General features: G+C 34.3%; 1 protein-coding gene across 7 annotated transcripts in view; it reads right to left on the bottom strand.

Annotated features, from left to right (window-relative positions):
- erbin (erbb2 interacting protein) overlaps positions 1-27,498 on the bottom strand; it is a 148,153-nt gene that overhangs the window by 21,345 nt on the left and 99,310 nt on the right. For 3 of the 7 annotated variants that reach the window (NM_001193543.2, XM_087269648.1, XM_087269650.1), the window contains 6 exon segments: positions 1,275-1,451; positions 1,588-1,761; positions 10,197-10,318; positions 15,851-15,950; positions 22,605-22,674; positions 25,262-25,377. In NM_001193543.2, coding sequence (NP_001180472.1) covers positions 1,275-1,451; positions 1,588-1,761; positions 10,197-10,318; positions 15,851-15,950; positions 22,605-22,674; positions 25,262-25,377 — 759 coding nt within the window. 7 annotated transcript variants of the gene reach the window in all.

Here is a 27,498-nt window from a genome sequence, read left to right as displayed (position 1 = left end):
AGGCTTGTTTGAAACCTACAGGTAACTGTGTTGGAGCAGGGTTGGAACTTTTGGTACTGAGTTTGACACCCCTGCTATAGACGGTGTGTAACACAATTTTTTTAACAAATTTAAATGAAGACAACAGTGTATACATAATATACATGTTGAAACTATAATACAGAATAAAATATGTTTCAGGAACTCGTTGAAAACAAAGGAAAGAAACCTCATTGCATAGCGTGTTCATCTGATTTAATTGCTTTGGTACTAACTGTACCAACGTTGACAAAAAAGTACATGATTGTTAGTTTTTTTTCATGGTATTACATTGAAAGATTAGATGTACAGTAAACCATAGTCGGAAGTGGACAAAAGATTCTAGCCACGTTTAAATGCCAGATTTGAACAGTAGTGCGTCTTTTGATTTACCTGTAATCCAATCGACCAAAACGCATCTTATTACCCGGTTTAAACATAAGTCATGTTTACATCGTGGACTCCCCCCGTCTCCTCCATGTTAGCCGTTCCCATGCTAAGCTTGAATAAATAAGCCTACGGTGCACGATCGGTGGTTGAAAAAGCCACGCACTGCAGCACGCAATGACAAATAGATTGACAGAAAGAAAAGGGCGTTCGAATTGTGTAGTGACAAGAAATATTATAAATAGCGCCACAAAACACATCAAAATGAAAGTAACGAGCCTGATTTAAAAATGTAAGAAGTAGAAAGTACAGATATTTGTGTAAAAATGTAAGGAGTAAAAGTAAAAAGTAGTCCAAAAAAAATTTTAGTACTAATACCAGAAAAATCTATTTAAGTACAGAAACATAGTATTTGCACTTCGTTACTTCCCATCTCTGATACACACGCAGCACAGTCAATTTTCAGCGTTAACAATAGAGTAATGCTGGTGTTAATTGCACTGCTTTAATGCATTCCTGCTTTGGGCTCTCACATACTCTGTGTGCTACTTAGCCGTGTAGTTAAACATCTGATGGCGTGGTGGGCATTTCTCTCCATCCCGCGCTGAAAGACCAATCACAACAAACTGAGTCATGGGATCAATCAGCGCAGATTAGCTTCAAGCTAAGGAGGGGTTTGGGAACAAATGAATCACTGACCGAATCATATGAGAGTCGTTGGGATAATTAGGTAAAAATAAATGCATATTATAAAACAAAAAGTGTTTTTTGACCTTGCACACATATCAGCCTGTTGTTGGAGACCCCCAAAACCAAAATGTGAGCTTTTATAAAGCAAAATAGGAGCTCTTTAAACAATGATACAGTACCTCAAGCGTGTCATCGTGGTTCACCATAGTTCTCATGTTGTCTGAGGTCTTGAGAGGGATCCTCTCAATGCTGTGGTTGTCTACTGAATCTATCGGTTCGTAATTGTGATTGCTGTTCATTGCTGCTTTAGGATCCATTTCAGCAGGTTTGCCATTGGTGCAAGGACTTTCAATCACCTGAAACACAGAAAATTCAAGTTTATTCTAACATCTGCAGTCAGATTCGCTTTAACCACTTTTCACACATCCAACATATCAATGTACATATCAAAATATTTCAGCCATGAATTTGGAAGTGTTTTTAAACTCCAACCTTCACTCCAACGTCCTGCACTCCGATATGGTTCCTCTCGCTGACCCTGGGCTCTTTTCCAGCCTCATCCCCGGACTCATCCTCTTTGAGTCTATGAGCCACAGACTGAGCCGTTTTCACCATGTTCTTTAGTTCGTCAGGGTATGGTGTGGGGTATCGCTTTAGATTGCCTTCCTACAAATACAAATACAGACACAGTTAAAGTATGTGAGTATGTGTACTTCTATTAAGACAAAAAGACTGGCTTGAATGCACTGTATAAGACGTTACTTAATGGGGTACAATAAAGATACACTTCTACAATATTTTACAAGGCACTTGAATGAATGTTTAGGTTTCAATTGAGTCAGCAAACCTGCAGAGTTTTATTTATGCAGGTAAACAAAACCAGCTTTAGCCACAATTATTAAGTCTATTATTTCAAGCTGAAAATAAACTTGTAAAATACTGCAAGGACATAAATAATCTTAAGAATGTGTATCCTCAAGCCTGCTAATTACCAGAAGCAGCATAAAAGCGCATGGTGATTTTTAAACAGTGTTTGCCAAGAGTTTTTTGTCATTTCCTCAAGATCGGGGATGCCCAAACCTTTTAGTATGAAGGGCCAAAACCAAACATCATTAGCCGCGTTTCCACTATCGCGCCTAAAGCGAGCGAGCCAGGGCGAGCCAAGGCCAGTGGGGTTTCCACTATCACTTCCGGGGCCTGATCGGGCCAAAGCGGAGCTTTCTTGGGGCCAGCGGCCGGCCTTTTTCGGCCCGCCGAATACCTTGGGCCAAGGAGGGCCAGCTGGGGCTTCGGGGCGGAGTGAAAGGAGAGGCGGGCAGTTTTCTGATCGCACATGAGTACATGCGCCAAACAAATAAAGAAATAAGGGAAAGAAAACATCTAGCCTTATAGTCTGGGGTCTTTTTGCGTATGATCACCCTTATGTTTCGCTTTTAAATGTAAGGCTGCTGCATAAAATAATAAAGTAGTTTTAATTTATAGTGACGTTCTTTGCTGCGTCCTCCTTTATGTTTCAATACGCATAATAATCTTTACACCATATTAAAAACACAGCAGACAGTAAAGGTTTTCGAGAGTTTTTGTCAAGTTTAAAAGGTGTGTTTGTGCGCGTTTAGATGCCTGTATGTGTGTGTGAGACCGGGCTAAAGCGCTCCTTCACAGCTCCGTTATGCCGCGAGCGGCTTTTTTATTTATTTATTTTGGAGATAATACACAATAAAAATAAAACAGAAGGACATAAAACTTAACAAAATACGTGCCCACTTTCGTAGACTTTAAACAATATAGTTTCATATCCTGATAAAATAGCCTAAGCTTTAATGAAATATAATTTAAAGAATTACAAATATCGGATAAATATAAAATCACATTAAATAAATAAACCAATATAAAATAAACAAAAGCTAGCTATATGTAGGTAGCCTATATACAACACATAAATCGAACCGTTTTAAAGCCACACATATAGCCTATAACTTTCATTTTACAAAGACCTGTCTGAAAAAAAAAGATTTTCGATATTTTATAAAAACAATTAACACCGGAGAAGGTTTGAAATATTATTTATAAAGTATTTGGATACGATGATATTAATCAAATCGCGCAAACAGAGCATTATTTGGGTGAGTGAAAGCAGAATCTCCTATACCTTTTTTTCTGTCACCCAGTCCTGCGCAGCGCTCGCTGCTTTAAACGCATATGGGGGAAAGTCCAAACACAAAATGGGTTCTATATAGGCCTACTCAAACAACTGTTTATGTTTTTATATGACGTGGTTAAATTTATAAATGAAACTTTGAATGAAGAGCTTTAGTGAATAGCTGCCGAGCGCAAAAATATGGCTATATTTTATAAGGCTACTCGCTCTTATGCTGAAACACTTAACACGACTTCTATCAAAACGAGGATGTTATAAAATACATGCAATATCGAGTTATAAAGGAGAATTTCTGTGGCTTTATATTATGGATGTGTGCGCTCTCTGTGATGGGTCCCTGCGTTCGGCGAGAGCAGTCGATGAACAATGCCAGTTGGTCGGCGAGTAAACAAATGTAATGAATGGAAATACACAGGTCTGTGCGTATAGACATTTCATGTACTGCTGTACAGTAACGTGTCATTTGTTTGTTTCGGTTGTCTTCATTTTAATGGTTTCGTTTCGTGATGATCATATGGTGTGCTTTATCTGAAGTGGGCGGGTTGTGTGACGTTTGATTCGGGGATGTTCTGTGGGTGGTGTTTGCGTGACGCGCTGTGAGCTTTTAGCCCGTCAGTGGAAACGCGACATGATTTCGGCCTCATTTCTCAACCTCCCGGGCTATTGGCCCGGCCCGGCCCGATTAAAGCCCTGGCTCGCACTGGCCCGATAGTGGAAATGCGGCTATTGAGAGCCTGGGGCCACAGTTAAATATATCAAACTATATTACATTAAAGCTGCCATGGGTAATTTTTTTTTTAATTTAGTAATATTTCAAAATCAATAGAAAACATTACTTTAACCCATATTAAATAATGCAGTATAACCTTTTAAATTTAGTATAACTTAGTCAAGTATAACTTAATGCAATAAAAAACAATCTCATTTATAACAGTTTAATGCTGAATACACTAAACATCCTAACATTAACACTTATCGTCCATTTTCAGGTGACAGTATGTACTTAAAAAAAAAACAAATTCGCCATTTAATTGAAACGTTTTATTTGAGTTAGCTTTTACTAATAAAACTGTAAACATCTCCACCATTCTTCCTTTCTTCTCAGTTGGGATGGCGGGCCAAATCAAAGGTTATCATGGGCTAACTTTGGCCCTCGGGCCCTAGTTTGGGTGTCACTGCTCTAGATAATAGTAGTAGTGCAGAAACCGAGTGCCGAGTGCATAGAGTTACAAATTAACTGGTTCCTCTAATTAGATTTTTTTTTTGTGCAAAAAAATAAATATAAAAACTCAAGTAAGGGAATACTTTTCTTTTTGTAACTTAATCAACAGGGAATATCATTGCATTAAATACTTTTTCATATATTCATAAGTTCAGCATAAATAAATTCTGAGTGATTGTTATACATTTTATGTTATTCAGATATTTTGCATAGCTTGATTTTCAACTAGAGTATAGATTTGTCTGACAATTAACATGCTCAAAAGCAATTAATTGAGCATGAAATTAATGTCAATGCATGGTATGTTTGAAACATGGTGTCATTAATTTGAAACATTTTGTGTTTTCGATTCGGTTAATTTATCAAAACACTTCAGTAACACTTTATAATAACTGCACACTTTGAATCATTTATTAAGCCTTAGCAAATAGTGAATTCATTATTTGCTAAGCATTACTCCACATTAATAAATATCAGTAAGCAGTTTATAACTGCAGCTACAAATGCTGTATTTTTGACTTTTTAAATGTGCTTATTGATTGTACTTTCAACATTTTTGACTGATTTTACATTTACATTTACATTTAGTCATTTAGCAGACGCTTTTATCCAAAGCGACTTACAAATGAGGACAAGGAAGCAATTTACACAACTAAGAGCAACAATGAATAAGTACTAAAGGCAAGTTTCAGGTCTGTAAAGTCTAAGAAGGGAAGTATTAGTAGTATTAGTTTTTTTTTTTTTTTTTTTGTACAGTTAGTGTGATATTCAAAGAGGCAATTGCAGATTAGGAAGTGAAGTGGAGACTAAATAGTTAAGTTTTTAGTCGTTTCTTGAAAGTAGCAAGTGACTCTGCTGTTCTGATGCAGTTAGGGAGTTCATTCCACCAACTGGGCAGATTGAGCGTGAGCGTTCGCGAAAGTGATTTCTTCCCTCTTTGGGATGGAACCACGAGGCGACGTTCATTCACAGAACGCAAGTTTCTGGAGGGCACATAGATCTGCAGAAGTGAGAGCAGATAAGAAGGAGCTAGGCCAGAAGTCACTTTGTAGGCAAACATCAGAGTTTTTTTTCATTACTAAATTAAGTATTGCATTATCTACAAACCATTTGTATTTAAGAGTAGTTGGAGGTTTTTAAGATCATTTAGAATAAGTTAGTAAATGATTAATAAACTATTGAAATCAACATTTATATATCTTATTATTCAGGCATAGAGTAATGGTTAATTTATTTATATTATTACATGTTTTATTAACTTATCTTCATGCAGTTTTGTGACCTAATCTAAAATGAGGACTATTTATGCTTTATAAATCCCTTATAAATGACAATTAAAGGCTCCGTATCAAATGAACAATAATCTTCGCAATCATATCTAAAAAGTTAAATTACAGTAGTTTAAACATTGCTGAACAGGAGTGTCACAATATGACGTAAATTGGATAAAACAACAACTATATAGAAAATTAACAATATATTAGGTAGCAATGTTCAAACTGTACAGTCATTTTATTTTAGATAAGGTTGCAAAGATTTACTTTTCATTTGATAGTTTCATTTAAGTATCTTCAAATTTAAAAGAAACGAATAATGTCATTTATGTTCTTTTTTCCTGCTTAGAATTTAACTGAGCCTTTAATTGTCATTTATAAGGGATTTATAAAGCATAAATAGTCCTCATTTTAGATTAGGTCACAAAACTGGATGAAGTTGAGCTAATAAAGCATTTATCAACATACAAATTAACTATTAGTTTATACTAGAAAAATAAGAATTATAAACGTTAATTTGAATGGTAAATTAATAATTTACCATCTCATTCTGAATGATCTTAAAAAAACAACCAACTATGCCTAAATATCTGGTTTGTAAATAATGCAATCCTTAATTTAGTAATGAAAAATGAATCATTAAAGTATGAAAGTACAAATATTAAGGACATTATACTGTAAATATGGTAATAAGTCAAGAATACAGCATTTGTAGCTGCAGTTATAAACTGCTTACTGATGTTTATTAATGTAGAGTTAATACTTAATATATTAACTTTATTAATGCTTAATGCTTAATAAATAATTCATAGTGTGTAATTATAAAGTGTTACCAACACTTCTATATTTAGCAAGAGTTGATTTCTTTTTACTGTTTGGTTCATATTAAAAGTATATGTAAAAATTACATCTATATGGTCTATGCATTGAGCTTTATAGGGACTTTAAGCAGTATTGTATCAAGAAGTTTAAATAACTTTTCAGACAAATTTAAATACTTTTCAAAAGTAACCACTTTTAATTATTATTAATTAACTAATTATTATTAATTAACCACTTTTTTTGAAGTAACTTACTCAACACTGCGCAGAAACTATGAATGTCACATTTAACATACTAAAACTTAATAGACAGAACATGACAGAACTTTAGTGATGATAAAACATTAAAGGAAAAACCTTCTTAACTACATTGGACAGTTGGACAGTGATGGATGGCTGGACGAATGAACAGATATATGAATCGACAGACAAATGGATGGTTTCCTAGAGAGATCCTTGAACCCTTGGTCAAACCAGAAGAAACCATTTAATTGGAAATTATGCTGGCGAGCTTTTTACAACACCTACAACAGGGACAGTTGCTCTTTTCGGACAGACTGGGCCATACTGGAGCTGTGAGAACTGATAGCGATGCTCCGTCAGACAGCTTGAGACGCTGCATGCGTTCCTGGCGCAGCGCATGAGCCAGACAGCCATATTGAGTCATCAGGGGTGCAAGACAGGCCGCAAGAGGGAGGGAACGAGATACCGAGTATGTAATATCAGTGAGATGAGAGTAGGAAGGAAACAAAAAAAAAAATAAAAATAAGGTTGACGTTGTATGCTGGAGGGCTGCTGAGACAGTGAAGGCTTCCATTTCACTTTCTGACAGGAGTCATGTCAGGGTTACAGCTTTAATGAGATTTCCACAGCAATGCAGCAAAGCGCAGGCTATGACATGCTGACAAACCAGGTGAGGCTGTTTCACTAAAACCGTCTTACCTCATGCTGCCAAAGAATCAAAACATTATTTACAACAAACACGACAATTCTGTCATTATTTAGTCACTCGCGTGTCATTTCATTACTGACTTGCATGTGTGGAGTACAAAAGGCGAAAGTCTGAATAACGCCAGTCACGTAATGCCATAAGATGATGATGAAAGTGGAGTTAAGCTTTAAAAAGCACCACCTTTGCCTTCTAAATGCACGTCAAATGTTTTTATGGGGAAACCAAATTTTAAACAGTTTTTTTTTTTTCTTACTGAATACTCTGACTAAAAAAAAAAAAAAAATGTTTGAGCCAGAATTTTGAACAAAAACATTACTTATGATTCAATTATTTTGAGTGAATCAGTTGATTCAGTTTATTATGTATATACACGCAAAGTTGAGGTCAGAATTACTAGCCCCGTTTATTTTTCCCCCCAATTTCTGTGTAACGGAGAGATTTTTTCAACACATTTCTAAACATAATATTTTTAATAACTGATTTCTAATAACTCATTTATTTTATCTTCGCCATGATGACAATACATAATATTTGACTAGATATATTTCAAGACACTTCAATACAGTTTAATGTATAACAATGGTTTGTTCTGTAAACTATCAAAAAAAAAAATATATAGCTAAAAGGGCTAATAATTTTTACCTTAAAATGGTGTTTAAAAAATTTAAAACTGCTTTTATTTTAGCGGAAATAAAACAAATCAGACTTTCTCCAAAAGAAAAAACATTATCAGACATACTGTGAAAATTTGCTTGCTCTGTTAAACATCATTTGGGAAATATTTAAAAAAAGAAAAAAAAATTAAAAGGGGGCTAATAATTCTGACTTCAACTGTGTATTTAAAATATCAATATTTTTTTATTTATAATTTTATAGTTCTTTAAATACTTTTATTTTTACATTCTTACATTTTTTATCTAACAAAAATATATTCTACTGGTCAAAAGTTTGGGGTCAGTATGATTTTTAAATGTAAGATAAGCTTCTTCTGCTCACCAAGGCTGCATTTATTTCATTTAAAAAATCTGTACAATTGTGAAATGATATTTCAATTAACACCTTTTTTGTTAAATTTAATAAATGCCGCCTTGATGAACAGAATAATTTTCTTAAAAAAAGAAAAAAACATGCAAAAAAACTTGACCCAAATTCAAGTTTTAATAGTTTCAATTAGGCAGAATGATTCACTGATTTATTTATTCACTGGAATGATTCTTTTTGATAACAAACATGATCCAATTTCAGCCCATTGGAGAGTAGGAAGTGTAAACTTTGGTTTGGATCTTGCTGTAAGCAAACTTATCATTTTCGAAGACTTGCACAGTACAGCACAAGTTGCATGGATAGTATTTAAGACACTTCTGTAGTGTTTTGCATCACTTATGAAGCTTTATTGTAATCACACGGGGCGTAACTATCAACGATTGACAAAGGGAGTGTCTGAAATATGCATGGGCCGGTATAAGATTCTGACGGTATGATTACCTGATAAATATATCACGGTTTTAAGGTATTGAGATTACTGCTCTAAAATATATTCTTTTTAAATGTCTGGGTAAACAACTAAAACTTTTACCCACTTTGAACTATATATTTTATTTTGAGAAACTTTTAAAATATTTTGGAGCAGTAAACATGTCAAGTTAAATAATTTAAATCAATCATTGACAATTAGATTCAAAAACACAGATTTCTTTACCATTTAAAACAGCATGTTTGGATATCTTTTCTGCTGGTGATACTGTTGTCCTAAAAACTTAAAACAAAATGTAAAAAACGGATCTTACAGATACTGTAGGAACTTTATAGCAGAAAATTTTGGCGGTTTTAAAATCTTTACTTTTCCAAACCGCGGTATACCTTAAAAACGGTTATCGTTCAGTGCTTAATTTGAAGTTGGGGCTGACGTGATCATTATAGCAGCGACAGCCAATGAAATTAAACCACAATCGGCTACTGTCTAAACTGGGACGTTTCTATAAAGTGATCGGATTGGCTGGCGCTTTTGTTGGCACTTGAAAAGTTGAGAAATTCCCAACTTCTGCAGCGAGCAACGCTGCTGACAGATCCACAATTCTATTCGCCAATGCTTCCCCCTATCCCCAATGACACTGACACTCCATGTGAATCAGGCATTAGTGAAGGAAATAAGGAGCCTGCATAGTCACAAAAAATCTCCTTCTCCTTTTGTGTTCAACAAAAAAAGCGATGCGAGTTCAAGTAGTTCAAATTCTCAATAATATTAATGACAGAATTGTTAAATTGTGTCTAATCTACTATATGCAATTAATGATGGAAGCAGCAGCATGTTATATCTTCTGCAACTGTTCTTATCCCACCAACCAGTTGTGAGATGTAACAGAACAATTTCATATGCAACTGCTTTATTTCTTTAGTCTAGATAAACACATATCATATAACGTAAATACTAGTCCAAAAGCCTACTCAACATTACTGTACATTAAACATCAAATATGATTGGATAGGCTGGGATTTTGTAGCTTACGGCATCATTTGGCTCTCTGTGAAGGCAGAAGTGATTGAAGTGTGACAGAACAAAAACACACAGGTGTTAGATGAGCAACAGGAAGCAAGACAGAAGTGCGAGACATGCAGAAAGGGAAATAGAAAATCGAGAGTGCACCCTGGACAGCAGTGGACGGTGGGAACTGACCCGCGGCGGCATTTCTCTCTCATCCTTGTCCTCGTCACACTCGAATGCCACTTGCGCTCGCTGCTTACGCTGCTCCTCCCACAGAGACGGGTTAAAGCTCTCACTGTCAGAGTTGGGCACGTCTGTAAGAGCCAAGAAACCATTAACATCAGAACAATGATTGCTGGAAGCTCAGAATATTAAAGCACCTCTTTTAAGCTATTTTTAAAGAAACTTTTGTATTTTGCTGATCTTCAACCAAAATATAAATATTTGCTTTGGCATTTGGAGTGGCGGACCATCTTTGATGATTTTACTTTCATTAGGGGGTTCTTTATCCAGATCATTGTCATTATCCAGATTTGCAAATGATACATTGGTTAAAATGTTTGTCCAGTTTAAAGTATTTTAAAAGTGAACTGGTTTTAGGCTCAAACTGGTTTAAAATTAACTGCTTTCTACAACTTTCAATAAAAGCCAGCTCACACTGGGCAATTTTTTAAAGAATCCTGAAGGATTGTAGCATGTCAGACTGCACGACCACGGCTCCCATGTCACACTGTAAGATCTCAGCTGTCATAAAATCAGACTGGACGACAATAAAGACGCCAAACACGAAAGAAAACGCCCCCGAAGTTTTATGTCATCCACCCATGACACTTTCACCATCCCGCGTTCTGAAATGATTCCTCCCAGCAAACGTAAACAATCTGTAGCAGCAATTTTGCACACAGCGTGTCTCAATAATAAAACCAGGAATAATAATAAAAGAAAACTGTTTTGACATTTCCCCACGATCATTTGAATTGTCGCAAGGATTGTGTCGCAAATTCTGAGCTCCTATTGGTTCTTGGATTAACGTTAATCACAGCTGTTGTCACACGGCAGGAAAGTGTCTGAAATCTTCTGATACTGCCACAACTTCATTAGAGGAAAAATCTAATCACATCAGTGTATTAAGCAGTTGTGTCAGTGAACACAACAAACCAACGATCAAAGATCACTGATTTTAGCCTAGGATTTTAGGAATCTTTGACGATTTCCCAAATTTGTCTCAGATAACAAAATTGCAGCTGAATCTCAAAGTGTGAGCCGGACCTTAAGAAGGAAAACAAAATTACTTTATGCTAATTTGACATTAATCATGATGGTTATCAATTGTGACATACGAAACATTTCTTTGTTATTTACATTTACATTTAGCAGACGCTTTTATCCAAAGCGACTTACAAATGAGGACAAGGAAGCAATTTACACAGCTATAAGAGCAACAATGAATATAATTTACATCACCCTGCATTACACAGAATGTTGAAGGCAATATCTGAATTAAAGCCTAATCGGGCACTTTAAAGCAAATCCTGATTAAAGTTATAGTGCAATGGTTTATTTCAGAGATTCTATTTTCCTGACAGTTCAGTGATTTCTAACTTGAATCATAAACTGACTGAATCATAAAAATGAACTAATCTCTCTGCCACACTGAACAAACGAAGAAAAAAAAAATTAGCACGCTAGGTGGCACAGACTTCCCATCAACTCCTATTTTTGTTGCGCACCCATTTAGCAAGACGCCTGGGTTCAGAAGAGCCCTTTTGTTATGACGGTGCACAGACTTCAGACCGTTTCTAAAGCTCAATCATGCTAACAAACTGACGCTTCAGACTCCAGAGAGCAGCAGCGATTGCGTTCCGAGGACTTTAGAGTTGAGTTGCTAGGAAACAGGTTAAGACTTATTAATCTCTTCCCCCTCTGGAATCCAGTGAGACGCCCATTTGTGATTTACACAACGCAACTCACAGCAACACTGGCAGGATCCCGTCTCAGAGACAGAAAACAGTGACATGAGCTACGTCTGACGGACGGTACAGGCAGACATTTGAAGCTCAGTCTGGATTTGCTTCAAAAGTGTTTAAAACTATAAAGAACCTAAGTAAATAAACTATAAACATATTTTACATAGATGAGGAATATTAATATAACCGCTGAGTTTACAACCTGTGGTTTACAAATCACCACATTTACTGTGAAGTTAACGAAACATTAGAGATTCCTCTTGGAAATGATTGAAAATTTTTGGCAGTGTTATTAATTACAAAATGCATTCAAGTGTGACTTTTCTGTTGACAGTAGCAAAACACTGCAAGAATACTTTTGCATACTGAAAAAGTAAAAAGCACATTACAAACATTTAAATTTTATTTTAAAAACTCTGAAAACCTGCTCTGAAAAATTAACAATATTTTTCAAATTGTTGATTAAAGGGTCACGAAACACCAAAACACATTTAAGCAGTTGAAAGTCGTATATGTGTCCCACACTGCTAAAAACACTATTGGGACAATATTTTTTTGATATATTTCACAAAAAAGTGAAAAGTGGTTGTTTTTGCGTTATTTCGAGCAAATTTGTACTTCCGGTTTGAAACAAATTTTTAAAGCTGAGTCACGGCCATGAGATCTTAGCATGTATTCCAGCATGTAGACTGGACGTCATTACCTGGGAGTACCGTAGTACGTCTCCGAGTGTGCTGCATTAATGCATGTGTAAGGCTTGGTTCAAACCAATCAGTGCGCTCTATTGCGTAACTTCATAAATATTCATTAATGTTACAGTGTTAAGACGGCGGAGAGACGCCACGTTGTGTTGGCAAAACAAGCGTGCAGTGTCGTTTTTATAATTTGCTGCAGTGAAGGTTTTGTTTTCATTTTCTCTCTATGAGAGCGCAGCTGGACTCACGTGTGGATTATAATGCACGCGACGCCTGCCAACAAAACGTGTCTAAGGAACATTGTTTGCACGAGAGCTTTTCTCATCTGCAAATGGTGAAATCTGGATTTGCTGCTCGTCTCCTCTTAATAAAGACGCGGCTCTAGTTGCTGGTGATTGTCCTGTCTCTACAGATTGGGTAAGTGAGCGACCAGTGGTCTTTGTTTATTCAGATGGCAAAGTTAGTTCGTATCGAATCATGTGTAAACATGTTAGCACCACAACCAAACATACCGTCGTGTAGGACTTTTTCACCGCATTTTGTGACAGGAATAACACACATGGCTTTCTGCAGCCACCTACCAAGTGCATCTAAGTTTCCGGGAAATGCGGAGTGTTTTTTTCTCTAATTCGCCGTGTGGTTTCAAACATTGCATGAAAAATACACGCTTAGAGCAGTTCCTCGAATCAAACCTCGTTTGTCAAGAGGGGCATGAATGAAATTCCTGAATGAAAGAGCCAAACTGCAGTTAAAGTCCACCATTTAATAAATTGTCAAATAATTTGATTACTGATGTCCAAGTAAAACACAGTCACTATCTCCCCTGTGTGTGTGTTTTGACTCTGAAAATCAGCACGTGCCCAAATAGACACTCCCTTATCATCCCTCTTTTGCTCCACCGACACTCCCCTTAAACAGACCTGCATACGCCCACTTTCCTGACTTTTTCCAAAGTAGAGGTGTGAAAACACCCTGCTGAAACAAGGGGGTTTCGTGGCCCTTTAAATAATAATGTATAAAAACAAATGAAGAGTTGTTTATGTTTTTAACGATAAGCATGATTGCATATGTAATACATTTAATTGTGTTAAATTGAAAAGCATCCATTTTTGCTATGAATATGATTATTAATTTACTGAATTATAGCATATTCAGTTGAATTGAAATGCAATTGAATTTAAAGGAATATTTGAAGAGTTTAGATCCAAAAAACCCTAAGTACCGTCTGAAATTTGCATCTACAATTTGAATATGTTTAGGCTGCTGAGTGTAGTTTCAATAATTTTACTCTTAGCGCAAAGAATAAATTATTTTCATTGCCTTTAAAGTGAAATAAATGAACATAAGCATAGGAGTTTGAGAAAAACGCAAATCTTTAAGCAAGACGGCACGAGAGGTTTTGGCATCTAAACTCTTTCAAACATGAATTATATTCAACTGCAACTGAATCTGCTACAATTCAAAAAATGTATAATCATATTAATAACAATAATGGATCCTCTTTTAATCTAATGCAATCTAATGTATTAAACATGCAATCATGCTTATTGTTAAAAACATAAATCTTCATATAAAAAATATGTGTACAGCATAGAACTGTGTTCTCTGAGCAAAGAGTAATGACTATTATTTGTTTTTACCATGGTTTACCGAGAATAACCAATAAACTATTCAGTGTAATAATAGTTATTATCCATCTAACCCATTATTCCACAAAATGTGTTCATTCAATTAAAAATAATTACATTTTATATTCATTCATATATATTTAATAAGCTGTTTATGTTTTTACATTAACAAAATAGCTATAGCGAATGACCATGGAACTGTATTTCACCCATTTGGTTCCTCAAATTTTCCCTCAGTCTCCTATATTTATGTTTACTCATTTCACTTTAAAGGCAACAAAAATAACATTCTTTGCACTAAGAGTAAAATTACTGAAACAACACACAACAGCCTGAAAAAACAAAACACTTTAAAACTCCTTTAAATTAAATTGCAACTGAATCTGCTATAAATCAGAAAGTAAATAACCAAATTAATAACAATAATAGATGCTTTAATCTACTGCAATCTAATGTATTAAACATGCAATCATGCTTATTGGTAAAACAGTAGTCTATATATTAAAAATATTGAATATCCATATTGTTTATACATCTTAAATAAAAAGAAAATAACAATAATAAAGTTTTAATAGTTTTTTCCTGCACATTAAATGTTTCCTGTTTAATTGTGCTTACAAAAGTAATGACTACAAATTGTTTTACCATGGTTTACTGAGAATAACCAGTAAACTATTCAGTGTAAGAATAGTTTTTTCCTTTCAAACCCATCAGTTCACAAAGTGTTTTTTTATTTCAAAATAAAACATTTTGTAAGACTCATTTTCATTTGTATATTTTAATAAGCCGTTTATCTGTTTTACCATATGGCAGTTTACCCATATTTTGACTTTTAATTAATGTTTTTTTTTTTTTTGCTTATATTTAGACATTTTCAAAGTAGTCTGTATCCAGTGCTCAGCATAATTCACCACGTTTTGAAGATTAATATTTGTATCCATTTCTCAGCAAATATGGGAAATGTTGGTGCATTTAAATAAAACAGATTTATTTAACAGATACATTTATTAAAGCAATATTTTAATCACCAAACATATTTAGAAATTAAAAGATAATACAATTAAATTCAAGCAAAATATTGCAAAAAAATAAAATAAAATAAAAATTACAACCTAAAAAACTTCAACCGCATTTTTCAAAAAATTTTTTTGCTTCTCTTGTTTTTTACTCTTTTTATATATTTTTCTATAACATAAATTTGGGTGCACTAGTTTTTGGACCATCATTGTAAGTTATTTTGTTAGATAAGCTCCAGATTTATCTTCAGTACTGACTAATCTAATGTATATAAACAAATATAATATTGTATAGCTTCCTATTAAAAATATGAACTAAAGAGATAGATTTGTGAGGAGTGTACTTATATATGCTGAGCACTGTACATACAATAAATAATGTACATACATATAATATAATTGCGTTGCTTACATTTTGAATGTTCAAAAATAAAGAGCATATTAAATTTAATCAAATAAAAAACAGCCTACATTCATATAAGGAAACTCTTGTGACAGAAGGTTGCAACGGCTGCAGGTTCTGCATGACTGCATACTCACATTCCTCAGTTCTGGTCTGCTGAGGGAACATGTAGTTCGTCAGTACAATCTTGTGCGTCTCCGGATCCTCCTCTTTTTGCAGGGGAATGAGGGGCTTCGACTGCAAAAAAATAACAAAACAAAAGGCTAAATATGAGCGGTTTGTAAAATTCGATTAGATGCCCTGGGTGTGACATTTCCCGACTCTCACACACAGCACGAGGGCTCATTACAGATTCTAAACATGCGGCAATGGCTTTAAACTCATCTCATCTTTAATCACATGCAGCTTTATTAAAGCACACATTACAATCAATAAAGAACAGCATGGCACCTTCATCTCACGAAGTCAATATTCCAGCTGAAAGCCTTGCCGAGCGTGTGTTTCACTGTGGTCTCGTGCCATATGGCTCACACTGATTAGACGTGCTCCTAGTGTTTTATCATCTCATAGCCATAGCAGTGCTGTTCATATGTATTCAGCTCAATTATTATTTTATTCTTCAGAGCAAATATACAGACAACAGATGTGCAAGACTAGTTGACATTAAAAATACTAGCTATTTAATTCTTTCTTTTCTATACTGTATTATATACCTACTTTGTATATACACAAAGGTTCCAAGCATGCATTTTTGTTTTTTAAAGGATGTCTAATAAATGTCTGATAGACGTCTAAACATAGTCATCTTGGCTAAAACAGGGCTAAATTTGGGCTGGCTAATAGACGTCCAAGAATAGGCCAAAACTAGACTAGTCGTCACATAAAGAGAAACAAATTACTACATATAAAGACTGTCTAATATGTCTATTTGAAGACTAGCCTAGTTTTGGGCTATAATTAGATGTCTATTAGATTTTCAATGACAGTTTAGCCTTGTTTTAGCCAAGCTGTTTACGTTTAGACGTCTATTAAACACACAATTCCCTGTTGAGCTATGTTCCAATTACGGAAAAGGTTAATATGTGAAAATGTATCTGATATGAATCGGATCTGTGCACTTGTGACAGCAGTGTAAAAGCAGGTAGATCAGATCGTCAACTGTCAATGAGACGCTTTTATTTCAGAACTGATTTCAGCAGAGTCCTTAATTTTTATATATTAGGAAAAAAGCTTTTATACTGTCATGTAGAACAAGTATTTAAGGATGTTAACGAGAAAGCACAAACACAAAATCCGCCATGTAAACAATATACACTTATATAAAAATAAAGCAGACAAAAATCACACAATGGACATTACATTAAAATTCCTACTGGTTTAAAAATCCTCAATTAAAAATAATTTGAACAAATGAAAACTTTTCTGTCATAAACTATAGCAAAACAACTTGTCAAAAAAACAAAAAACAAAACTAAACTCTACAAACAGATTAAATACATGAATGGAGAAAAGAGCGCTCTTATTATCAGTTGTCAGTCAACGCTTGCTCTTTTTTTCCCCTGCTCATTGCACTTTTTGCCTTGTAAATTCAGATAACAGGGTACGATTTACTTTTAAAAGATGTAAATGCAGTCAAAGTGTACATTTGTTTCTGGTTGGAAAAGAAATCTAAACCAACAGCAAAAAAACAAAACAAAACAAAAAAAAACTGAAATTATTTCTAATACAAGGTTTATGCTGTTTTATTCCAGTTATGCTTCTGAACTTGCATTATGAGGCTTTGATCTTTGCTCTGACAGCTTTAAATGCTTAAATCTGCAGTTTAAGGCAACTTTTTTGAGATTTTTTTGCTGTTTGAACATTATGTACATCACATTAATTATGTTATGGGCTGCTAATACCTTTTCTTTACAGATTTATCTTCTAGACGGTTTTGATGTCAAAGAAAATCCAAGTAACACCGTACACTATATGAAATATGAATAAATAAACTTAATAAAGTCATAAATTTAGCTGAAATTAACTAATTATTTAAGTAATTACCTACATATTTACGAAGGCTTCTAATTGGGAGGAATGGTTTGGAATAAAACAGCAGATTGACTGAATTGTCTAAATAAGCTCTTGATTTACAAGCCAGTAAATTCTTTGGGCCTATATGATAATACTCACATTTGCACTTATTTGCATTTTAAGTGAGAGAACATTATGGGAATACATTACTCTGTTGGCGGCTCTTCATCACAAGCCTGAACACAAATATGCTGCTGAGTTTGCATTACAAGCCCTACACTGCCTAATGATTCAGATGAAATCCAGAAGATCCCTCATCTTTCATAGACAGCAACAATCCAGAGATGTTGTCCAAAAAAGAAACCAAAAACATTATTTATGTGACTATAGTGGTTCAAATGTACTCATATGAAGCTGTAAGAACCCTTTATTGTGCCCCCAAAAACCTTTGAATTGAATTTTCATGTTTGCCTGTGACTTCTATGTTAGATTAGGGTGCGTGTTTAATAAGTGTTATACAACGCTTACATAATGTCCAGCTGAAACACTGACCTGAGGCATAAGAGAAGACATTGGTGAACCAAGTCATTTTAAGAGGTTTTTTTGGTGCAGTTTTCTTGCAGGTGATTACAGTTGAACCGCTGAAGTCACATGCAATGTTTTGGTTGTTTTTCTGGACGTCCCAACACTGTTACTGTCTATTGAGGATGAAAAAGCTCTCGAATTTCATCTAAAACATCGTAATTAGTGTTTCTTCACAGATCGGACCAGAATGTAAGTAATTAATAAGAGAATTTTTATTTTTGGGTGAACTGACCCTTTAACAATTTGATAGCACTTATTAATTAAGATGTCAAATGAATTTATATCCATTTATATAGTCTTTAAAAGGTGTACGACCCAAAAAGAAAGCATGCAATTAAAATGTTGCTCTAAACATTACAATATGTCGACCTATCTGCATGTCAAAATATGCATTTGCATACCTCTGTGTGCATAGTCACACAAACAGGATGTTCACACTATACAGACCAAGTAGAAATTAAATACTAGCATGCATTGTACATTTCTTAAGCAAGATTGTATGTAAACTACAGAACTGAATTCATTAATATATTGTTAGAGGGCTGAGTCTCAGCAGAATGTGGATAAAGCAGTGCACTTTAGACAGGAGCGCTTGCTTCACTTTGCTAAATGAGAGCTCATTTCTCACCTCATTATGATTTAAGGAAGCATGCTCAGTGCAATGTCAGTGCAGTCCAGTGGTGGAGAGGAACAATAATACTTGAGCTCAGTTCAAGGCAACTGTGCCTAATGTAAGTGCCACAGGCCGAACAGTGCATAAGAAAACATAAGGTAATATTGTCTGATTCTCTCTCGTGATGTCTGCCTGTGTGCGTTCATGTGTTTTTAAGAAAGTGTGGATTATACGGGGAGGAAAAGATCTTTGGTTGTGCTATTGCAAGCCTCTCTGAAATCACCTTCCTTACCTATATATATAGATATATATATATATATATATATAGTTTTGGATTATGCAGCAAGTTGTATTCATGATTTTACACACATAGCAAGCATATTAAATATATATTTCCTTATAGTTTTCCAACAGACTTACAGTACAAGTAAAACAACTACATATTTAATAATAAACTTAGTCTGACATGCACTTTTTTATATTACAATTGAATAAAAACTTAAAAACGAGTCAAATGTAGGAGTAAATGATAACTAGTAGCTCTTTAGAATAAGCTAATGTATTTACTAACATTGACTTAGGCGATGCAGTGGCGCAGTAGGTAGTGCTGTTGCCTCACAGCAAGAAGGTTGCTGGTTCGAGCCTTGGCTGGCTCAGTTGCCGTTTCTGTGTGGAGTTTGCATGTTCTCCCTGCGTATGCGTTTGCGTTTCCTCCTGGTTTCCCCCACAGTCCAAAGACATGTGGCACAGGTGAATTGGGTAGGCTAAATTGTCCATAGTGTATGTGTGTGAATGAGTGTGTATGGATGTTTCCCAGAGATGGGTTGCAGCCGGAAGGTCATCCGCTGCATAAAACATGTGCTGGATAAGTTGGCGATTCATTATGCTGTGGTGACCCCTGATTAATAAATAGACTAAGCCGAAAAGGAATGAATGAATAAATGAACATTAACTAAGAATAAATAATCTTGTAAAGCATTTATTATTCATAGTTCAACATTTACTAATGCATTATTAACATCCAATTCATGTTTATACACAATAGTTAATGCAGTGCGAGTTAAATTAATGTTATTTAACTTTAATAACGTTAACTGACATTAACAAAGATATAACAAATTTATTATTAATTGTTTGTTCATGTTAGTAAATACATTAACTAATGACCGTTATTTTAAAGCGTTACCTGAGAATTAGTTGTTATATTAAAATGCTGCTGTGATCTTTCAATAGTCTATTTAGATGTCATTAAATAACTCTTGTTATAAATATGGCCAACAAGATTTCTGCTATATATATTAAATATGGCCATGTGAGTGGCCATGAACATTTCCTGCTTGTTATCAAACTACTCTATAACTGTAACAAGTGGCAATTCAATCATAACTTAATGTTTAAACAGCTTTTATAACAGCATATATCAATATGCAGACATTTTTGGATTCTCGGATGCTATAGAAATAACAAATGTAAAACTGCACATACGTTGGGACCTTTTTTTTTTTTTTTTTTTTACATCTCTCAAAATGGTCTACACACTGCAAAAAATGCTTTTCTTACTTAGTTTTGTTGTCTTGTTTCAAGTCCAAATATCTAAAACTTCTTATATAAAGAAGCATTTTCTAGGCAAGCAAAACATTTAGTCTTGTTTTCAGAAATAATATGCCAATATTAAGTGAGTTTTTCCTTAAAACAAGCAAAATAATCTGCCAGTGGGGTTAGCAAAATAATCATCTTGTTTTTCCTTTTGAAAAAAGAAAATTTTGCTTACCCCATTGGCAGATTATTTAACTTGTTTTAAGGAAAAACTCACTTAATTTTGGCATATTTTATCTTAAAACAAGACAGTATGATATTTGAAAGTAGATATTTGGACTAGAAACAAGACAAAAAAATCTATGTAAGAAAAGCATTTTTTGCAGTGCATAAACTACACTGATTGACATTGTAGTAGGTGTCTTCTGTAAATCATGATCAAAATTTCAAATGAATCACTTAAACAGTCTATTCTGACCGTCTTCTGTGGGTTTGTTACACTCAACTAATCATTATCAGCATTTGAAATAAAATATTAAAGAAATAGTCACAACACACTTCTCACGATGTCTAAATCTGCCACAGCACTGAAATGCTTCAGACCACTAAACAATGGTAACTTTATTTTTGGTGTGAACTGTTCCTGTTATTAACATGATATTTTAAGATAAACGATGAGCTTTGTTGTCCCTCAGAGGTGGGAAGACGCTGTGTGTGTGTGTGTGTGTGTGGGAGTGAAGGTGATTGTTATATTCAATAAGCATTAGTCACAGGCTTGATGGCCACTTGCGACAATCACTTAAGCATTCAATTACAGCTCACCCACACACACTCTGAGCATCAAACCACTGCCAGCGGCACAGACCCTGCAGGAGAACCAGCTTCCCTGTGTATTTTTGGGAAATGACTGCTAATGGGATTATTGTTGATGCAGTGACTTGTGTTCATTTGTTACATTAATGTTTATGCATAGAGCATAATATAACTGACAGGTGTCCCAGGCAAATTTTGTACACAGCTGCTAGTTTCATGTGCAGCTCTTTTTTTTTGACACTTTGGATCAGTTGATTTTTATGTAACAATTTAACACACGAGATAACAACACTTTTATACAATTTTTGTTGTCCTTTTGCTTGTTTTATTTGTACTGTATGGAATTTCACTGTGATGTTTATATATATATATATATATATATATATATATATATATATATATATATACACACACACACACACACACACACACACACACACACATATACACACTACTTGACAAAAGTCTTGTCACCATATCCAAGTTTTACAAATAAAAACTTCTAGTTGATCAATTGGCATAAGTGGCTTATATGAAAGGCAAAGGCCTCTATATTATGCTCATTTCACCAAAATAAAATATGATCATGTCTTGATTTTTAATTACTTAATTAGAACAGTAAGGTCTGACTTTACTTAGACAAAAGTCTTGTCACTTAACAGAAATAATGTACAGTAATGTACAGTATTTATTTTAAACCTTAATTTATTTTTTTCTTTCTGTTTTACCAATTTACATTAATGTTGTAATATTTTTAGATATTAATAAATAAATTAATAATTAATAATAAAGATTAATTCATTTTTTTAATGAAATTGGACATATTGATGAAAAAAACAACACAATTTTGGAGTAATAATTTCATGTTTTGAATCTCACTTTATGTTAACTTGGATTATATTATATTATATTTTTAAAAATATTATATTATATTATGTTACATTACATTTTACTATATTATATTATGTTATATTTTATAATATATTATATTATATTATATTATATTATATTATATTTTATTATATTACATTATATTATATTACATTATATGATATTAGATTATATTAGATTAGATTATATTAGATTAGATTATTTTTTAAATCCTTTGAGCACATAAGATAATCTACTAAACCTGAATCATTATTTTATTCCCAAGTATATTTATTTATTCAATCAGTAGCTGTGTAAAAAAAACAAGATAATTTACAGTCATTATCGTCATATCTGCAACAATCAACCCTCCATCAGAGTCCGAAAGAAACCTGAAAACTGGTATTTATTCTTCAATAATGACTGTATTTTATGTCTTTGTGTATCTGAGCTTTGCCCACCTGGTTTTCAGACAGCCACATCGCAGTCATCTGATTGAGTTTAGTGAAGCTGTATGGAAGGTTCCTCAGCCTGAGAAGAAAAAGGACAAAAACACAGTTACTACATGATGCATAAGTAAGCAGCGAGCATGATAGCATGATACAACAAAAACAAAAATGGGATTCAACGAGAACACAGTAGTAAATTTAATAATTCAAGGCTGATTCAAGGTTGATAAAAATAGCACAGAGTAGAAAATGGAGCTATATTTTACATCATACTGAATCACAGCCAAATCTGTCAAAGTAATGCTTCTCTGAGAGCGACCGGCTGGGTGGCCAGGTTGGAAACATTCCAGTATTGAAAGATTTGAAATATGAAGAAAGTCAATTGTTCAAGTTCATTCACAAAGAATAAATGTGGATTCCTGGGTTACAAAAATATACCAATAGATATACAATGAATATGTTATATACAAGTGTTACGTTCGCTTGCAAAACATATTTTGTGTATATGTGTGTGTGCTTGTTTGCATGTGGAAGTGTCGTTTCATGCGTGTGTCTAATGAATACTATCTGTTCATTAGTTACTACAGCAGGGGAGTTCTGGAGATCTTCCTGAGCTCAAACTCCCCTCTCGCCTTGCAAATGGGAGGGAACCCCCGGCTTGAGGATCTTATGAGCTCAGGGCTCTCTCCCGGGACAGCATGACAAACAAGCTTTATAATCAGTCATCAGCAAAGTGTGAACTCCTGAAACTATTGTGTTGTGTCAAATACCCTTAGTTTAACATCATACTGGTTATCTGATTTATTTACAATACAGTTTGTACAGTAATATTTATATTCTTTTGGTAGATATAATATATGAGAGACTTCTAATTAGATCTTCTAATTAGATTTGCACTTTAAACATAAATAAAAGTTAAAAAAATATAATTTTTTATTTTACATATTAAGGTTTTAGTTATGATACTCCCAATATAATTCAGCAGAAATCCGCCGATGTTTACCAAAATATACGCAGATTCCGTCTGGCCCTACTAATGACTAAACAAAGGTAGTTAATGTAAGTGCGCACACTGAAATGCAAAATGCCAGACATAAAAGAAGATGAAATATTAGGGAATGACCAATGAGATACATTCATGTGCCTTAAGCTGCTGAAGTTACAGTAAAACAGGACTTGGTGGCCCTCAAGCACAAAACAGTCAAGCTGAACACACAGGATTATAGCAGATTAAATAGGTTGCGATAGTTTCTTTTCACTTTACTAAAGTGTAAAAGTTGCACAGCGCCACCTTTTGCACTGGGATGTTTCTGTTTTTTTTTTTTCATTAAGTGTCATCTAATATCAGAGACTGATTTTGTACATTCACTCTGCTTATAGCCAGAATATCGATAGGGTATGAATGTTAAAAAAAAAAAAAGCCCCATTTTTGTCTTTGTTTATATATTTTTTTTGTGATCATTTTGATCTATTAATGTAAATAGATTATATTTTGGCACAAAGATTTATTTCTATTAAACTTTTAATGCGTCACTCTTCGTAAATCAATTTTACACTAAATACAGTTAGGAATATCAGGACAAACCTGGCTCAATTTGAGACCCATTAAAATGGCATTATTTTACCCCAGTGGCATTTACAAAATAAATAAATAAGGCATCAGAGTGGCGCAGTGTGTAGCACAATCGCCTCACAGCAAGAAGGTTGCTGGTTTGAGTCTCATCTGGGTCAGTTGGCATTTCTGTGTGGAGTTTGCATGTTCTCCCCGTGTTCGCATGAGTTTCCTTTGGGTGCTCCGGTTTCCAAGGTCATGTGGTAAAGGTGAATTGGGTGAGCTGAATCGTCCGTAGTGTATGTGTGTGAATACGAGAGTGTATGGATGTTTCCCAGTGATGGGTTGCAACTGGAACTGGGTTGCATCCGCTGCGTAAAACGTGCTGGATAAGTTGGCGATTTATTCTGCTGTGGCAACCCCAGATTAATAAAGGCACTAAGCCGAAAATAAAATAAATAAATAAATAAAATAAATAATAATAATTTTAATTGTTTACTAATAATTATGTGTGTGCGTAGGTGTGGATAACAGAGTTTTCATATGTAAACAATAAAAAAATGTGTGTGTGTGTGTGTGTGTGTGTGTGTGTGTGTGTGTGTGTGTGAGAAAGAGAGATAGTTTCGTTTTTAAAAATGATAGTACAAAAAATAAAAATGCATTAAAATGAATGACTTATTATTATTATAATTATTATCACTCACTTGTTCAAGACTGGAACAACATAAAATAATTATTTGCTGTATGTTAACTACAGTATAATATATGAGACATAACAGTGGCATTATGTACACAATCTGCAAATTAAAATGGTTCAAATCCTTAAAATGAACGCATTTGTGTAAACAGAAAGCAAGGAAAGTGCTAAAATATAAAAATATGAAACTTACGTTTAAATAAAACGTTTAATAATGTTTTATGGCACGCATTTGTACCCTCTATGAACCTATGTAACGTAAAACTCTTTTAAAATGTTGCACAAGAATTAATAAAACTGCTGACAAAAAATGTTAATCATTCTGGATGAAAGCAAAATGATCAATAGGATGATGGTTTCTTCTAGCATATGCTGCAGGCATGTTCAAAGAGGATGTGTTTGCAGCACAGGAGGACGTACTTGTTGTCGCTGAGATTGATGACCTTGAGTTTCTGCATGTCGCCCATCTCCTCCGGCAGATTCTCCAGCTTGTTTGAGTGCAGGAAGAGAACGGTCACGTTCTTCAAACTGCCCATCTGTCAGATGCACAAGCAAACACACCAAGGGTCAACTGAGACACAGAAATCTATGGTTTCTCACACTTCATCGCACTGAACCAATTCAATATCTTTGTACTATAAATGATGCAGCTGTTCCCACAAATATTTCACAATGTCTTATTGCCAGCAGAACATTTTATTAGTCATTCTTACCACTAATTGACCAAAAAACAAGGATTGTTCTTAAGAATTAATCAAAAATAGAAACCAGCTGGAAATGTTTAGTGAAACATCCCTTGTTTGTTTGCCGGCTTCATCAGTGTAAAGCTTAGTGTATAATCAGAACATAATACAGTGGTCCCTTGCTATAACCCGGTTCACATTTCACGTCCACACAGTTTTTTTTTTGTGTGTAATTTAAGATGCTTATTTTATTATTTTTTTAACAGCGCATTGTGTTCTGTGTCCTGATTAGCTGTAGACCAGTGGTTAACAACCGTTCTTGCCCAAGACCCCATTTTCCCCCGGAAAATATCGCAAGGCCCCCTTCAACATTTGATGATATCATCGCTTGTATTAGTTTGCAGTAAGGATGACAAAAAAAATTTCAAACAAATGGTATGTTTATTACTACAGTATATCTAGATATGTTTGTGGACAAATAAGAGCCTAATGTTAAATATAAAAGCAAAACATCAGCAGGCTATTTGAAACTGAAAAACACAAGCCTTTGGCCTTTAAATTGGACCTATATAAGTTGCAAATTACCATTTTTCTGGTCAGTAGCTGTGACGTCCCTGATCTCATTTTGGGTGTGTGTCAATTTTTTTTGCCTTGCACTCAAAAAATGTTCTGAGCTTGTTGCAGTATTGGGAATGAGTCATCTGCAAATAACTTATTAATTTAAATGGCGTCATGCATTTGTTAGCAATAACTTTGGCGCAGATAATGCACTGTGGCTAGGTAAGGGACTCTTTGCTTCGAGAAAATTGAATAAATCTATAGTTTAGGTAAATATCTTGGCATTTCCTGCATTTCGTGTTTCCAGCTGCGACCCAAAATGTTTGGAGCTTCCTCACCTAGGTCCAGTGTGCTTGGGTCATTAGTATTAGCTGCTGAAGGTGAATCAGTGGGACTCAATCTTTTTTGTGGAAGACGAATTACAAATTTGTGAATTTTTTGGTAAGCCGGGGGATAAAATGAAGTCAACAGTGAAGTAACTGTCCACTGCCAAAAAAATGTAAAATATGATGCAACACCAGATATGCATTTAAGAATTGTAAACATAGGTTTATATCAGGGTATGCACATATGCGCCGCAAGTCAGCGGCTGTCTGGGTGCCCAGCTACCACTTTAGACACTGTTCATTAAGTCTGCTTTCACTATGTGAATCAGTGACTGAAGGAAAAAGAACATTACGCTGGATGCCAAAATTATCCGCACTAAAGCTAAAATGCTATATGAACGTTTGCTGACAGTGATGAATGTTTGCACCTGATAACAGGTTTTAATCTTTGATTTTATTTTGAAATGCTGGACTTATTTTTCTAAGTTTGAACTTTGAGAGTGTTTAAACAAAAAAGAAACGTAAAAAAAACATCTTAAAACATCTATAAAAATTGTAAAAAATAAATCAGACAACTTCGCGGATTTTGCCTATTGTGGGTTATTTTTAGAACGTAACTCAATAACAAGAGATTGATGTATTCCTAGAATTAAGTTCAGTTAATAAAGAGTTGTAAACAGAGTTGCGGAACTAGCATGATTGCACCAATCACAAATATGATCAAAAACTAAAAAAACAGAAGCAACAAATTCAGCAATGGTAAATATATTTAACTCCAGACTGTTGTTAATGTCTGCTGAGGTTTTGAATTAAAGGTAAAAATGGTGTAAATAATGTTCAGTTTCTATTCTTCTTTTCTTAAGGGCTCAGTGATTCCCACATATTCATTTAATTTAGCCTACTTATGCTTTTTGATTCTCAAACAACACTGTTCACTTCCATATAATAAACCTCTGAAAAAAAATTAACATTGAAAACAGTTAAAGTTATCATTTTTACTGTATTGATTAAAAAAAGTCAATAGCATCCTAGATAGCCTGAGCTTGAGCTAATAAAGAGCAAAGTTTAATTTATGGGTGAACTTTCCACT

This window comes from Danio rerio, chromosome 10 (assembly GCF_052040795.2).
Source record: "Danio rerio strain M-AB ecotype USA chromosome 10, GRCz13ab, whole genome shotgun sequence".
NCBI lineage: Eukaryota > Metazoa > Chordata > Actinopteri > Cypriniformes > Danionidae > Danio > Danio rerio.
This window is presented reverse-complemented; position numbering and strand designations above follow the sequence as displayed.